This window comes from Cetorhinus maximus, unplaced genomic scaffold, assembly GCF_964194155.1.
Source record: "Cetorhinus maximus unplaced genomic scaffold, sCetMax3.hap1.1 HAP1_SCAFFOLD_1889, whole genome shotgun sequence".
Taxonomy (NCBI): Eukaryota; Metazoa; Chordata; class Chondrichthyes; order Lamniformes; family Cetorhinidae; genus Cetorhinus; species Cetorhinus maximus.
In genome coordinates, this window is record NW_027597829.1 from 20,856 (window position 1) to 35,117 (window position 14,262).

The 14,262-nt window shown below is 39.9% G+C and overlaps 1 protein-coding gene across 1 annotated transcript in view; it reads right to left on the reverse strand.

Moving 5' to 3' along the window:
• Positions 1-221: 221 nt before the first annotated feature.
• The window catches only part of LOC144676772 (activating molecule in BECN1-regulated autophagy protein 1-like), a gene marked incomplete at its 3' end in the record, with an annotated part of 37,213 nt that continues 23,172 nt past the window's right edge, over positions 222-14,262 (reverse strand). The window contains exons 2-3 of the mRNA XM_078537090.1: positions 4,147-4,236; positions 222-409 (exon numbers count right to left, since the gene is read on the reverse strand). Of these exons, the coding sequence (XP_078393216.1) occupies positions 222-409; positions 4,147-4,236 (278 nt within the window). The remainder of the gene's footprint in view (positions 410-4,146; positions 4,237-14,262) is intronic.

Sequence of the window (14,262 nt, forward strand, 5' to 3'; positions counted from 1 at the left end):
TTAAGCACTTGTGAAGTTGCACACAGAAAATGGTGGAATTTGAAAGCTATAAATTGAATTTAGCGCACCTATTTAAAAAAAAAACACAGGAGTCATGAGAGGTACAGCATAATTCAAGGGATCAGATTTTCTGATATCTCCCAACTGAATTCAAGGTCAAATCTTTCACTTGGTACTTCTACAGTTTATTCAAATCATTCCTATGATTTCTAGTTTCTTACCCTGACTGGTCCCTGAAGTGGTAGCTTCCTGTAAATCCCTGTCAGTTTGGGTCTCTGCATTCTGTAGCTGTGGTGATGGCGTTTGGGTTCCTTGTGAGGTCACAGAAGGGGCGGGATTGCGAGGCTGGAGGCCAATAGCATTCATTAGTCCCATATCTCGGTCCGTCCTCCAAGATGTTCGGTTTGGCCTAGAATAGTAGCAAAATTATTACTCAGATAAGTATTCTAAAGATATTTTTGTCCAAATAAACAGGTCTCATGTTTGCCAACAGACAGCTGTTTCGTCACTTATATTTTCCGTTCCTCTTTTGGCTCCCACAATGTTCTCACACCGTGCATGTCCCCAGCTTTCTGGGTGGGTTGGAGAATTTCTTCAAAGGCCTTTGCAATGCTATCCAGTAATTCACTTCTGGAAGGTGCATGAGAAAGTTACCAACCCTATTTGCACTTCTCTAGTGCCAGGTCATAACAGAAACCTAATTGTGTCAAGAATTATAACCTGAAACCAGGTCTTGCCACCTCATTTCATACCATGTTAAATCTTCTAATTATTTTACAGATATGCTTACCTCACCAAAGAATTTAATGTTTTTAAATCAGATGCGCTTTGACAACTGATACATCAATGTTTGCAGGGGAGCCCATTTAACAGCTCTGCAAAATGAATCTAAAGCATAAAAACTTCTTTCTTAAAAAAAAAGCTATGGAAAAAATTCTAACTTATACTGCTCAATCAAAAATTCAATTGGCAGTACACATTTGTGTGTGCTTAGTGCTAAGAACTTGAGCCAGAGCAAGTATGAACTATTATAAAGAATATTTTTCTGACAAATAATGTGTAAGATAGACTTTTAATCTTGCAGCAATCTCTCAATTGACAAGTGCAATGTGCACGATGTATTAAGGCACTGGTCAAGTTTAAGTCTAGGCTTGTGTAAATCTCAGTATTCAAATACCAATAATACAGGCTTCAGCAGGCTGGCTCTGGAGGCTTAGTTGCTACAGAGTTTCTGCTGTTCCAAATGATAGTTAAGGGATTTTCTTCTATTTCACGCAACTGGGATTCAACGCCTGATTAATGTGGTGCTACAACTGGAAGTGATATCCATTAATTTATCCAAGACAAATAAGATGCTGAACAAATTTGGAACTCAGGTGACTAAATGACTGGGTATAAGCCAGTAGATTTTAGAGATCTTATTTCCTAAACAAGGCACATGAGGATGGGGTGCTGCCTCGCTAGGCCTCAATACAGAATGGGAAGAATTTTCCTGACCTCGCTCGCCGACGTGTAAAATTACATGAGGTGATGTTGGGTGGGCATCCCGACGTCACCACGTGTCATTTAGATTTTCAGTTCGGCGGCTGTGCAGCTGACTCGGCTGCACACCCGCTGAACTGTCAACGGCCTATTAAGGCCATTTAAAACCTAATTAATTCAAATTAATGAGCTGCCCATCCAACTTTAAGGTTGGTGGGCAGGCGAAGGGCCCAGTCAGCCTTCGCATTTTTCATGAAACCTCATACATGGGCAGGATGAGGTTTCATGAAGTGTTTTAAAATCTAATAAAAATGTATACATTTATTCTTTGATATGTCCCAGCTCATGTGACAGTGTCACATGAGGGGACATGTCAGGGAAATTTTTCTATCATTTGTGTTGCAAATTTTAATTTGGAGTCGATCTTCCTGAGGCAGTGCCAGCCTCAGGGAGATCTGGGCATGAAAGAGTGCACTCCTGGCTGAGTGAATCCACCCCACCATCTGCACAGGGAGCACATAGCGTTTCCTGGTGGATGTCACGCTGGGCGGGCCTTAATTGGCCCGCCCACGTAAAATGGCGGCACGCCCCCGATTGGGGGCACCGATCGGAGGCGCGTCCGCCCGCCCATGCACTCCAACCCCCCCCCAACGGGGGAAAATTTTCCTCAATGTGTTTCATTGCCAAAATGGCTACTCTTTTTTTATATTTGTTTTTGCAATGAGAGTGACATTGACAAGGCTGTATGCATTGCCCATCCAGAATTTCCCAGAGAGCATTAAATTTGTTAACCACGTAGAGTGGAACTTGGGGCGGCAAGCCACAGCTCTAACACAGCTGAAGCAATCATTAAATGGTACTTGTAAAGTATCATTTGATATATTTCCCCCATCAATTTGCTCAAACCCAAAATGCAACTGACTGAAAAAGAAAAGTTTGCATTAATATAGTGACTTTCATGACTCAGATCACCCAAAAGCACTTTAAAGCCAATGAAGTGTGGTCACTATTGTAGTGTACAAAACATGGCAGCCAATTTGCACACAACAAGGTTGCACAAACAACAATGTGATAATGACCAGATAATCTGTTTTAGGAATGTTGATTGAGGGGTAAATATTGGTCAGGCCAGGCCAGTGGGGATAACTCCCCTGTACTACTTCCAAATAATGCAACGGGATCTTTTATGTGCACCTGATAGAGCAGATAGGGCCTTGGTTAATGTCTCATCAAAAAGAAGGCACCTCCAACAGTGCAGCATCATCCAGTACCTCACAGGAATGTTAGCCTAGATTTTTGAGCTCAAGTCTCTGGAATGAGACTTGATCCCGCAACCCTTTTGAGGCAAGAATGCTCTCAACTGAGCCAGGGCTGAGCATTGTCATCTGTGCCTTCTGGTTACCAGCCTGTCAGCAGAACTATCAGGTTCTCCCTCCCTACTCTATCAAAACCGTTTATAATTTTGAACATCTGTATTAAATCTCCGCTTAATCATCTCTGTTCTCAGATGATCAATTGCTGTTTATCTAGTCTCTCTGTATAACCTCATCCCTGATACCATTCTCCTAAATTGCATCTATCTTTCCTAAAATGTGGTACCTAAAATTGGCCACAATTATCCAACTATGGCCTAACCAGTGATTTTATAAAGTTTTGCATAACTTCCTTGCTTTTGTATGCTGTGCCTCCATCTATTAGCCCAGGATTCCTGCCACCTTCAAAGATTTGTTTATGTGAACCCTGCTGAAATCAGATTAGAAAGTGATCCACATTAACAAGACATACAATGAAGATTACTACGTCACAACAACAACTGATTCCTTTCATCAGTCTGTATTTGAAGGTTTAGTAAATGGTTAAGCATAGTTTTAACTTAAGCTCTGTTTCATAAAAGAATCTTTACAACACAACTGAAAAAGTCTACACGATAGGGAACTCAGTAAACCAGCTAACTTCAGTAATCATTAAAGGTCTGGGTCACAGAAAGCTTAATATCCATTACATCCTCCCAGTTAAGCTGAAAGATCCATTTTTACAGATTCAAAAATGATGTGCTGATTTTCTGTTCACAAATTCACATTAGTAATGTTATGCATTTTATAGGGAATCAATTAACTGGGATGCCAAATGTTTGCTGTGAATTCCGGTATACATACAAAATAAAACAATTTGTTTTCCAAACGACCTAATATCTAGGTGGTAGAGTAGTTAAATTACCATCTTAATGTAACAAATTCAAGGGCTCTTCATCACTCCAATCCTACCTAATTAATTCCCCGAGTTCCATGTCATCTGCATTATCTTGCATCAGTTAGCTCATCCCAGTACTACCTATCACTCAGAATCTACTGCCTTGATCAATGGAGATTCATCAACTCTACACCGATGGGTGTTCTGTTCTGCTGCTTGTCATCCTCTTCAGTCCCAAAACTATGTATTAGTGAACAATCGACTAGAACAGGAGGCATCCAGTTTGCCTGTTGTGCCTACGCCAGCTCTTGGAATATGAATGTTCATTCAGTTTTTTCTTTACTGCAGCTTGTTACTTATTGTGCATTCTGACATATATAATATAGTCTTGTGCACTTCAAAGCAAGAGCTCAAATAACTAAGTCTAAAGTAAAACTATGTAAACCCAAAGCAGAACATTTGAGCTAGTTTTACCCAGGTCTTTCATTGTTCCTGTTGCTGTGATGGGAGGAAACAGGCTCCGACAGTTGTTCCCAATTGTGTTCAGTCTCCAATTTCGATGCACTGAAAAGAGGAGACAGAATACCGGTTAAGATCCACTGCTTTCTTCCTCGGAGCTCCACATGCTTAATTAGTTCAAATGCTTAACATAGAATTGATTCCATATTTTGAAATCACAACGCACAGAAGGAGGCCTATGTTGGCTCTTTAAAAATGCTACCTATTTAGTCCCATCTCCTGCATTTTCCCATAGCTCAACAAATCTTTCCTTTGCAAATATTTATGTAATGCTCCTTTGAATGCTATTGTTGAATCTGCTTTCATGATTCCTTCAGGTAGTGCATTTCAGCTCATAACTTGTCTAAAAAATTCCTCCTCATTTCCATCTCCTGCCCTCCCAAACCATTCCTCTGTTGATTATCTCAAATCAGTGTCCTCTGACCCTTCTGTCAGGTGAAACAGGTTTTCCCATCCTACTCTTATCAAAATCCTTCATAATTGAGCACATGTATTAAAACTCCCCTTAACCATCTCTGTTCTAAGAAGATAAATTCCTGTTCATCTAGTCTCTCCACATAACGGAAGTCCCTCATCCCTGACACCATTCACCTAAATTGCAACTGCATGCTCTGAGGTCTTGACATCTTTCATAAAGTGTGGTACCTAAAATTGGGCACAATTAGAGAGCTATGGCCTAACCAGTGATTTTATAAAGTTTTGCATAACTTCCTTGCTTTTGTATGCTATGTCTCTATTTATACCCCAGGATTCTGTATACTTTTTAAAGCCTTCTCAACTTGGCCTGCCATCTTCAAAGGTTTGTTTGTGTAAACCCAACAAAATTTTCTGTTCTTATGAAGGACCATGGGACATTTCATTAACTAAAGGTGCTATATACATAAGTTGTTGTTGCTGAAAGCTACACATTAGCTCTTAGATAGAACTTAAGCGATGACATTCATGGCTTTCCTAAGGTCATAAATGTATTCCACAACAAATCAACAATCACAACTAGCATATCAGATTTCAGTGTCTCTGTTACCTGAATGGAGGTTGCCTAATGGCTATATATAGGTATTTCCTTAGAAAGGCATCTCAGTACATACTTTATATCGTAATTATTCATTTCAATGCCAAACAAGTAACCTAAAACTAACTGCAAAGGCCTCAATCTCTTCCAACCAGCAACAACTCTCCACTTCAACCAACCTCCTCCAGTCTGTTGCAACCTATCAACACTATCCCAATCGGTAGGAACTCTCCCTAATCTTCTCCAACATCTCCAATCTGTAGCAACCCACTTAACAGCTCCAAACTGAACCATCCCGATCACCTAGCAGCAACTCTTCCTCACTTCTAATCTGCAGAAACCCCTCCCTTTCCCATACACTCTAGTTTGCATCAACCTTTCTTCTTCCTGACTGCCCTAATTTGCAGCATCCCCTCACTCCAACCCTTCTTCTCAAACTGGACAATACTGCAGAATCCCCTCTTTCCTTTCTGGATGCAGGCCAATCAGCAGCCACACTTCCCGTTCCCAAACTGATTCAATCTGCAGCCACCCCTGCCACCAGCATTAACCCCCAGCTTGCTACAATTGGCAGCCTGCAAATTTATTTTCAAAGTTCCTTCCAGCATGCGTCATTTGGTTGAATTAGTGTGACGGACAAGAGTGATCCCTTAAGCAATGCTTTGTAGTAATTAGAAAAATAGTGGTGATAAGTTTTACAGAAGGTGGCATGTTTTGATTAGGTTTACCGATGTCACGGTACCTCATGATTATTTAGACGATGTAATTTTGTTCAGGTTGCTATTGCAGAATACTTGTGACAGGGTATTTATGTTGCACAACTACCTTAGGTGCCACTGCTCCGTACAGAGTGGATGGTGTTAATCTCCAGAAAATTTGACAGTTTAGTTTATTCCCTGCTATTCCACATTTTTTAATGTAAGGAACAAGATTGCCCATTGACACCAGTGCTAATTTGAACATCTATAGGTCCAAGCTTAGTCAGAGCCTAAGTGTCCTGGCATATAAAGGAAAAATGAGATAAGTCAGGCCTAATATGTGAGCAGTAAATAGCAAAATGTGAAATTAAAAACATGAACAGAAACTAATTTGTCAATTCCTTAATCCCAACCACTGTGTTGTTCCTTCATAAGGAGTGATTTGGCAGACATTGAAAGTCCAGGACAGAGTTCTCTAATCAGCTGATGTATAATGATACCTTTGCTGGAGAATCAAAATTCCAACAGGATTATTGGACATTTACTAGAAAATAATCTGTATCCGATTACTGGGAAATGGACACTGTTAAATTATAACAGAAGAGAATATTAAACAAAAAGTAAAGTTGTTACTCCACAAGATATCTTCACAAAACATTTACCTATACTTAATGGTGATAATGTAAAGTGTCATGAACTGGCCCACAATCAATAGAATTCCATACCCATTCATTTCTTCTAATTCTTCCTTTTTGGTAATGTGAGATATAAGAGAAATACATGATTAAGAGCTGTGGGATCTGATTCATACTTTTGGGGAATCAGGTCAGCCCAATTGTAGGATATAATTTGTACCCTATGGGTTTTTATTACATACTTTCCATTTATAATCAGGCTATATCCTATGGGGGGTGGGCACACAAAAATGTGGCATCACTGTTCAGTGCAAACACCTTTACTATTGTGCTACATTTTGTGCTCAAGTCTCTGGAGTGGGTCTTGAACTGCCAACTTTCTGATTCAGAGTGAGTGTGCCATCACTGAGCCAAGGCTGATGCTTGGTTTACCAAACTTGCTGGTCATGTTTTTTTAAAGTCTATCTACTCTCTCCTCCTAGCAAATTAGAATCAACACCACCAAAAAGGCTGTGTATGCCATGAGCTGTAGAATCCATGAAATATGGGCATTCCACAAAACCCATTTGGAAGATTCAAATCATTTTCCAATGACTTCAGATAAATTTGAAAACTTTGTGAGCTGAGCTCAATATACTGAGCAAATATTCTGAGATGAAAACTTACTTTATTCCACCATTACTAACTCACTCCAGAACAAATATATGCCAATAAAATGCTAACTTGCATGCTTTTAATTATAGAAATCTCAAAAGCTCACACAGTACAGTAAGTGCCCACCAAAATGTCAGCAATCCAGCATCCTACAAAGGCAACTGAAATGTGTCTATGATCATACTCTAAATTGGAAATTAATTAATACCATCCCTCATTTTGACAAACACAAAAGAAAGTTCTTTGTTGTTATCAGGAACCCAGCATTGGGATTGAGAAGGGGATTGGAAAACCACAGAGTGAACTTCTTTATCTTTAAAATTCCCTGATGTATAAACCATACAGCTAATACAGGAAATAATAGGTTTTTCAAACTCCACTGTTGAATTATGGCTGAATTAAAGCTGTACTACATAAGGAAGGAATATCTTATTAAACATAAAAGGAAAATATACTAAAATATACATTCACATTTTCGAGCAATAATGTATTTTACAGAAACAAAGCTACTTGCACCTATAAATCTTAATAAAATTAATCAGCACTCATCACACAGATGGAACCAGAAGCCAAGTAACGAATGGAGGAGGAGGAGGCTCAGAATATATTCTATACAGTTTTGAGGAGCCTTGAAGAAAGATAAGCAAGGGAGAGAGGTTTAGGAAGAGTACTCCAATCTGTGTAGCCAAGACAGCTAAAGATTCTTGCAACAGAGCTGGAACCCAGAGAGAGGGAACCTAAATAAGGCCATTGCCGGAAAAGCAGAAACGCTCCCTTGCATGTAGACTGCAGGAGGTTGCAGAGGTAGGGACAGTCCAGGCTGTGGAGGGACTTGTAAAGTAGGACAGCATTTTGAATTTAATGCTTTGGGAAATGGGAGTCAGAAGAACGTGGGAAATAGGAGGAGTAGGCCATTTTAGCCCTTTGACCCTGAACCGCCATTCAGTCGGATCATGACTTAACTTCTAACTTAGCTGTATCTTCCTGCATTATTTCCACATCCTTTGATTCCCTTAGTATCGAAAAATCTATCAATCTCTGACTTGAATATACTAAATGACTGGGCACAGAACAATAGAAAAGTTATGGACAGAAAGAGGCCATTCAGCCCATCATGTCTGCACCAGCCAAAAAAAGAAAAAAGAAACTAGCCGCTCATTTTAATCCCACTTTCCAACGCCTGATCCTTAGCCTTGCAGGTTACAGCACTTCAAATCCAGGTTCCTTTTAAATGAGTTGAGCATTTCTGACTTAGGCAGTGAATTCCAGGCACCCACCGCTCGAGTGAAAACGTTTTTCCTCATGTCCCCTCTAATCCTTCTACCAATCACCTTAAATCTACGCCCCCTGGTAATTGGCCCCTCAGCTAGGGGAAACAAGTCTTTCTTGTCTATCCTATCTAGGCCCCTCATAATTTTGTACACCTCAATTAGGTCATCCCTTAGCCTCCTCTGTCCCAAGGAAAACAGCCTTAGGCTATCCAATCTTTCCTCATAGCTGCTATTTTCAAGCCCTGGCAACATTCTTGTAAATCTCCTCTGTACTCTCTTCAGAGCAGTTATGTCCTTCCTGTAATGTGGTGGCCAGAACTGTACACAAAATTCCAGTTGTGGCCTAACCAGCACTTTTTATACAGTTCCATCATTACATCCCTGCTTTTGTATTCAATACCTCGCCCAATAAAGGAAAGCATTTCATATGCTTTCTTGACCACCTTCAAGGACCCTGTGGACATGCACTCTAAGGTCTCTCACTTCCTCAACCCTTCCTGTTTATTGAGTATACCCTTGCTTTGTTTGCCCTGCCCAAATGCATTATCTCACACTTTTCCAGGTTGAATTCCATTTGCCACTTCTCCGCCCACTCGACCAAACTATTGATATTGTTCTGGAGACGACAGCTATCCCCTTCACTATCAACTACATGCCCAATTTTTGTGGCATCTTTGTATCAACAGCAAACTTGGATAATTGCACTCAGGCCCATCATTTAAGTCACTGATATACATTATAAATAGCTGAGGCCCAGGTACTGATCTTTGTGGTGTCCAGCTACTTGCAGCCTGCCAACCAGAAAATGTCTGTTTATTCCTACTCTCTGTTATCTGTCTATTGACTAATCGTCAGTCCAAGGTAACATATTACCTCCAATCCCATGAATCCCAATTTTGCGCATTAACCTCTTGTGGCACATTATTGAATGTTTACTGTACGCTATACCCACTGGTTCCAGCTTATCCACCCTGCTAGTTACAGTCTCAAAAATGCTAACAGATTTGTCAAACGTGATTTCCCTTTCAAATTGACTCTGCTCAATCAAATGATGATTAAGTACCCTGTTATCATGCCCCTATTAATAGATTCCAGCATTTTCCCTGTCACTGGTTGCAGGTTAACTGGTCTGTAGTTCCCCGATTTATCTCCCCCACCTTTCTTGAAGAATAGGATTACGTTTGTTATCTTCTAATCCATTGGGTCCATTCTAAAATCTAGGGAATTTTGGAAGATCAAACCGATGTATCCACTATCTCCGTAGGCACCTCTTTCAAAATTCTAGAGTGTGGGCCATAAGGTTCAGCGGATTTGTCAGCTTTTAGTCCCATTAATTTTTCCAGTAATATATCTTCATTAATACCAATTTCCTTAATTTCTTGATTTTCACTAGACCCTTGATTCTGCACTACTTCTGGGATTTTTTTTTTTGTGTCTTCTACTGTGAAGGCAGATACAAAATTTTTTTTTAATGACTGCCATTTCCTTATTCCCCATTTCTTCTGTCTCTATCTCTGTCTCCAAGAGGCCCATGGTCACTTTTGCTATTATCATCATTTTTATATACTTATAGAAGCTTTTGCAATCTGATTTTATGTCCTTGTTCATTTCTTCAATTTCTAATCTTGTGCTGAATTTTAAAATACTCCCAATCCTCAGGTTCAATATTCTTTCTGACCTCTTCCTTAAATTTAATACTATCTTTAACTTTGTTTGTTAGCCACGGCTGGACAACTTTCCCCATGGGGGTTGTATTCCCTCAGGAAATTGACATTCATTCCAAATTATGAATTCATTCCTTAAATATATATTCATGCTTGTCTAGTGCCATATCTTTTAGTCCAGTTTCTCAATTTAGTTAGCCAACTCACTCCTCAAACCTACATTGTTTGCTTTGTCCAGATTTCAGACGCTTGCTTCAGACTTCACTAAATCATTCTCATGCTCGATCATGTCATGATTATTCTTCCCCAGAGGCTTCTTTACTACAAGGCCATTAGATTACTCTGTAAAATTGCACAATACAAGATCTGTTCCCTAGTTGGTTGCTTGAGAAATTGATCTATGAAAGATATGCTAAATGCATTCCATGAAGTTGTCTTTCACACTATTACTGCAAATGTGGTTTGCTCAGAGTTATAAGCTTTGACCCGGAAGCAGTATAGTAAGGAAACTAATTTATTTAAAATGTCTGTGGAATCTGCAATTGTTTTTAAAGAGGTTTGAAAAGAACTTTCAGAGTTTGCATCAATAGTAAAGGAATCAATTGTAGTTTTCTTGAACAATAAGAATACTGGTCCCTGTGACCTCGCGACTGTTGACCTGGAAGCAGCACTTACAGGAAGGAAGTTAAGATACAAAAGCCATGTGCTCAGGCACATAGAATTGCAAGACAAAGGAGATCTGTAGACAGAAGACAATCAGCACGTAGATGCATACACAAGTGAAAGCAGACAGAGATAGAGAAAGGAACACAGAGTTTGTTTGAGGAGAAGCCAGCAAAGCTCTCTAATGAAAAGGTTGGCTCTCTGTTTGACATTAAGAAAAACAGAATTCCAGAAGCTCTCAGGGAAGCGATGTATGAATGAGCTAAAAGAGGCTGAATCTTAAAAAGCGGTGTGAATAGCTGAGTCATATGAAACAGCTGTGATTTTGTATCAGAGGACCAGATCGTGAACTGGATGTTGTTGGTTGGTCGGTTGAAAAAGAACTCTGGAATGCTGTTTGATACTGACATGACCCGAGAAAGAGAAGGTTTGTAGACATGTGTTAATGGTATCCTGGACCTTGGATGAATGTGACTCAAGAGCCGAATCGATCCGAGTTGGAAAGACTGGGAGATTACACATGGTGCCAACATGTGTGCAGGGAGTTACGTGGGTGCTTGTGGTTGTCTAAGACGTATCTTTGTTGTATCGACTATTTAAAGTGAAATTTACCTTTTTATTTGAAGAATCATTTGCCTGTTAATTTGCATTGGTTTTGATTCTTGTTAAAGTCACAAAAGCGAAAACTTGTTGGTAATTTCTTGATTTGGGATTGTCTGGTAAAATTGATTAGTTTAGTTTACTGCTTCCCCGAGGCGATCATAACATTAGTCTATATGAAGCTTCAAGTCCCCCATAATAATTGTATTACACTTGTTACGTGCACCTTCCTAATTTCCTGATTTATACTGTGCCCAAAACTACAACTACTATTTGGAGCCCGATAAACTACTTCCATAAGGGTTTTCTGCCCTTGTGATTTATTAGCACCACCCAAAGTGATTCTGCATTTTAATTTTCTGAACCAAGATCTTTTCTTCTACTGTCTTTATCCCAATCTTTATCAGGGCAACGTCTCTCCGTTTTCCACTTTGCCCTGAAATCACATCTCTGTAATGGTTACTAGAACAACCCATTAAATTCTGCATTGTTAATTCATCCGTTTTTTGTGAACGCTTCATGCATTCAAATGTAATGCCTTTAGATTTAATGTTTTTCTATTCTCCCTGATGTCATCCTAATCACTAATATCCCAATGTCTTTGTTAAGTTCTCTGTCCCTTCCTCACGCACTATGCTTATTTTGTTATCCACATCACTGTTGCTCTACAGTCTTGACATTTCTCTCACGGCTTTTGAACTTACTCTTCCATGAATTCTCCCCGTAAAGCCACTGAGGGTTGGAGTGAACAAAGGTTATAGAGAAGCAGGAGTGGAATAGGTTATGGGCAGCAGTATTTTGGGCAAATTGTAGCTTATGTAGAGTGGAATTTGGGAAGTTAGCAAGTGACATTGGTGTAGATGAGCTTTTCAGTTAAGATGGGAGCAGAATCAGGCACTGTTGCAGACTTTAGAACAAAACTACCTTGGATGCTGGACTGTGGAATTTAAAAACCCAGTTCAGAATCAGAAGTTTCACACTGTTAGGTTCAGCCAGAGTTGAGCATTCATGTAAGGAGGCAAAATTAGGAACAAGGATGGAGTTCTTGGTGGGAAACAAGTGGATAGCTTTGGACTTGCCAAAGGCAATTTGGAGAAAGTGCCTGCTCATCTACAACTTGATATCAGACCACCATTGTGGTCAGAGTTAAGGATGATGGTGGGGAGGTAGAGCTAAGTGTTGTTGCTATATATCTCAAGGATAAAAACTTGGGGCACACATGAGAGAAATACTTGGGCAGAAGGAGAACCCTTCACTTTGATCTAACAATTGGCTAGGGTGGACAGATAGGGTTGGCACGGGTGAAGGCAGTGCCTAGAAGATAATAAGTGGATGACAGAACTGGCTGTGCTAAGCAACGCCATGAGGCTGTGGAAAATAATGAAGACTAGCATACTACAGTCACACAGAATGTCGCTAGTGACTCTAACTGGGGCTGTTTCAATGCTATGGGCAGCAGAAAAACCAGAATGAAGGGATTCAAACCAGAAATGATGGGAAGGAAGCCCATTATAAGGTGGCAATGCTAAGTTTTAAGATCTTAGAGGGTAAAGAGAGGTTTGGGAGTAACAAAGAGGTCAAGGGTGAGATATTTGAGGAGAGAACGTGATCATGTCACTTTTGAAGGGCAGAAGGAAAAAGTCTGAGGACAGGGAACTCTCGACAGTGCAAGTGTCCACTGTGCCAAGTGTCAAGAAGTATTTGTCTGATGAGAAGTTGAATCAGGGTGGGATCAATGATATGTGAAGTGGGATCACAGAGGAAATGAGTGGTGGAATTAAGAGAAGTTACAGAGTGATGTGAAGTTAAGGCAACAAAAATACAAACCAAACTCATCAGTTTCTCGAAAGGTACTCTATTAGAAATTAGTATCGCTGCAGGTCCATGAATGAAGCCAAGTATAACTGTATAACTAATATTATTGGAAAGTGGAGATTTACTTATTGCAGACCCATCAACATTGTGAACACAGGGCTGAGAGATGTTATTCAGATAGCACCTTCACCCACCATCAGTCTTTAAATCTTCCTTTCCTGAGGATACACTCTCTCACAAAGACAATCCAGATAACAATCAAGACTCCAACATCAGCGCTACTGAAGAAAGTGGCAGCTGTTACTTTGACTGGTGATTACCAGATTGTGAGCAATTACCACTATTTTGGAATCACTGTACATCTGATTGATGCAGCTTAGACACTAGAGTCTTACGCACCAACATTAAAGCAGTGACAACAACTATTTGTATTTATATAACATCTTTAACATAGTTAAGAGTTCCAAGGCATTTCATGTGGGTAATTACATAAAAATTGACATTAATCCAGACAGATTGACATCGAGACAGATGCCTTCGGTCTTCGGTTTTCCCAATGGTGAGCTGGAGGAAAATTTGGCTCATCCCAGACTGTATATTGAACAAGCAGTTTGACAACACAAAGTCAGCGGAAGGATCGAGTGAGGCAGTGGTGAGGTAGAACTTGATGCCAAAGAGAAACTATGCTGAAACATGCCCATATATTTCTTTGATGTTGCGAAGAACAATGTATACAAGGCAAGGTAACAATTGGTATTGAGGATGCACACGTGATAGCAGCAGCCAATCTTATGACATTTGAGCTCAGTGATCAATCATAATAACACTTAGTACTGCCAATTTCAAAACTGAACAGCAAAACATAGAATATTTGTGGGTCATTTCATGCATAGTCCAACTAATAATGTTGAACAATAGTTACAATGAGCTACAAATGGACAGAAAAAAAAAGTCTATTGTTACAAGGTGATTTAACTGGATTGAACTCCACATTGAAGATGGCTCAATGACTGCTTAGAAATAAATTCCCTATCAAAGCCAAGCAGAAGCAGTGCTCAC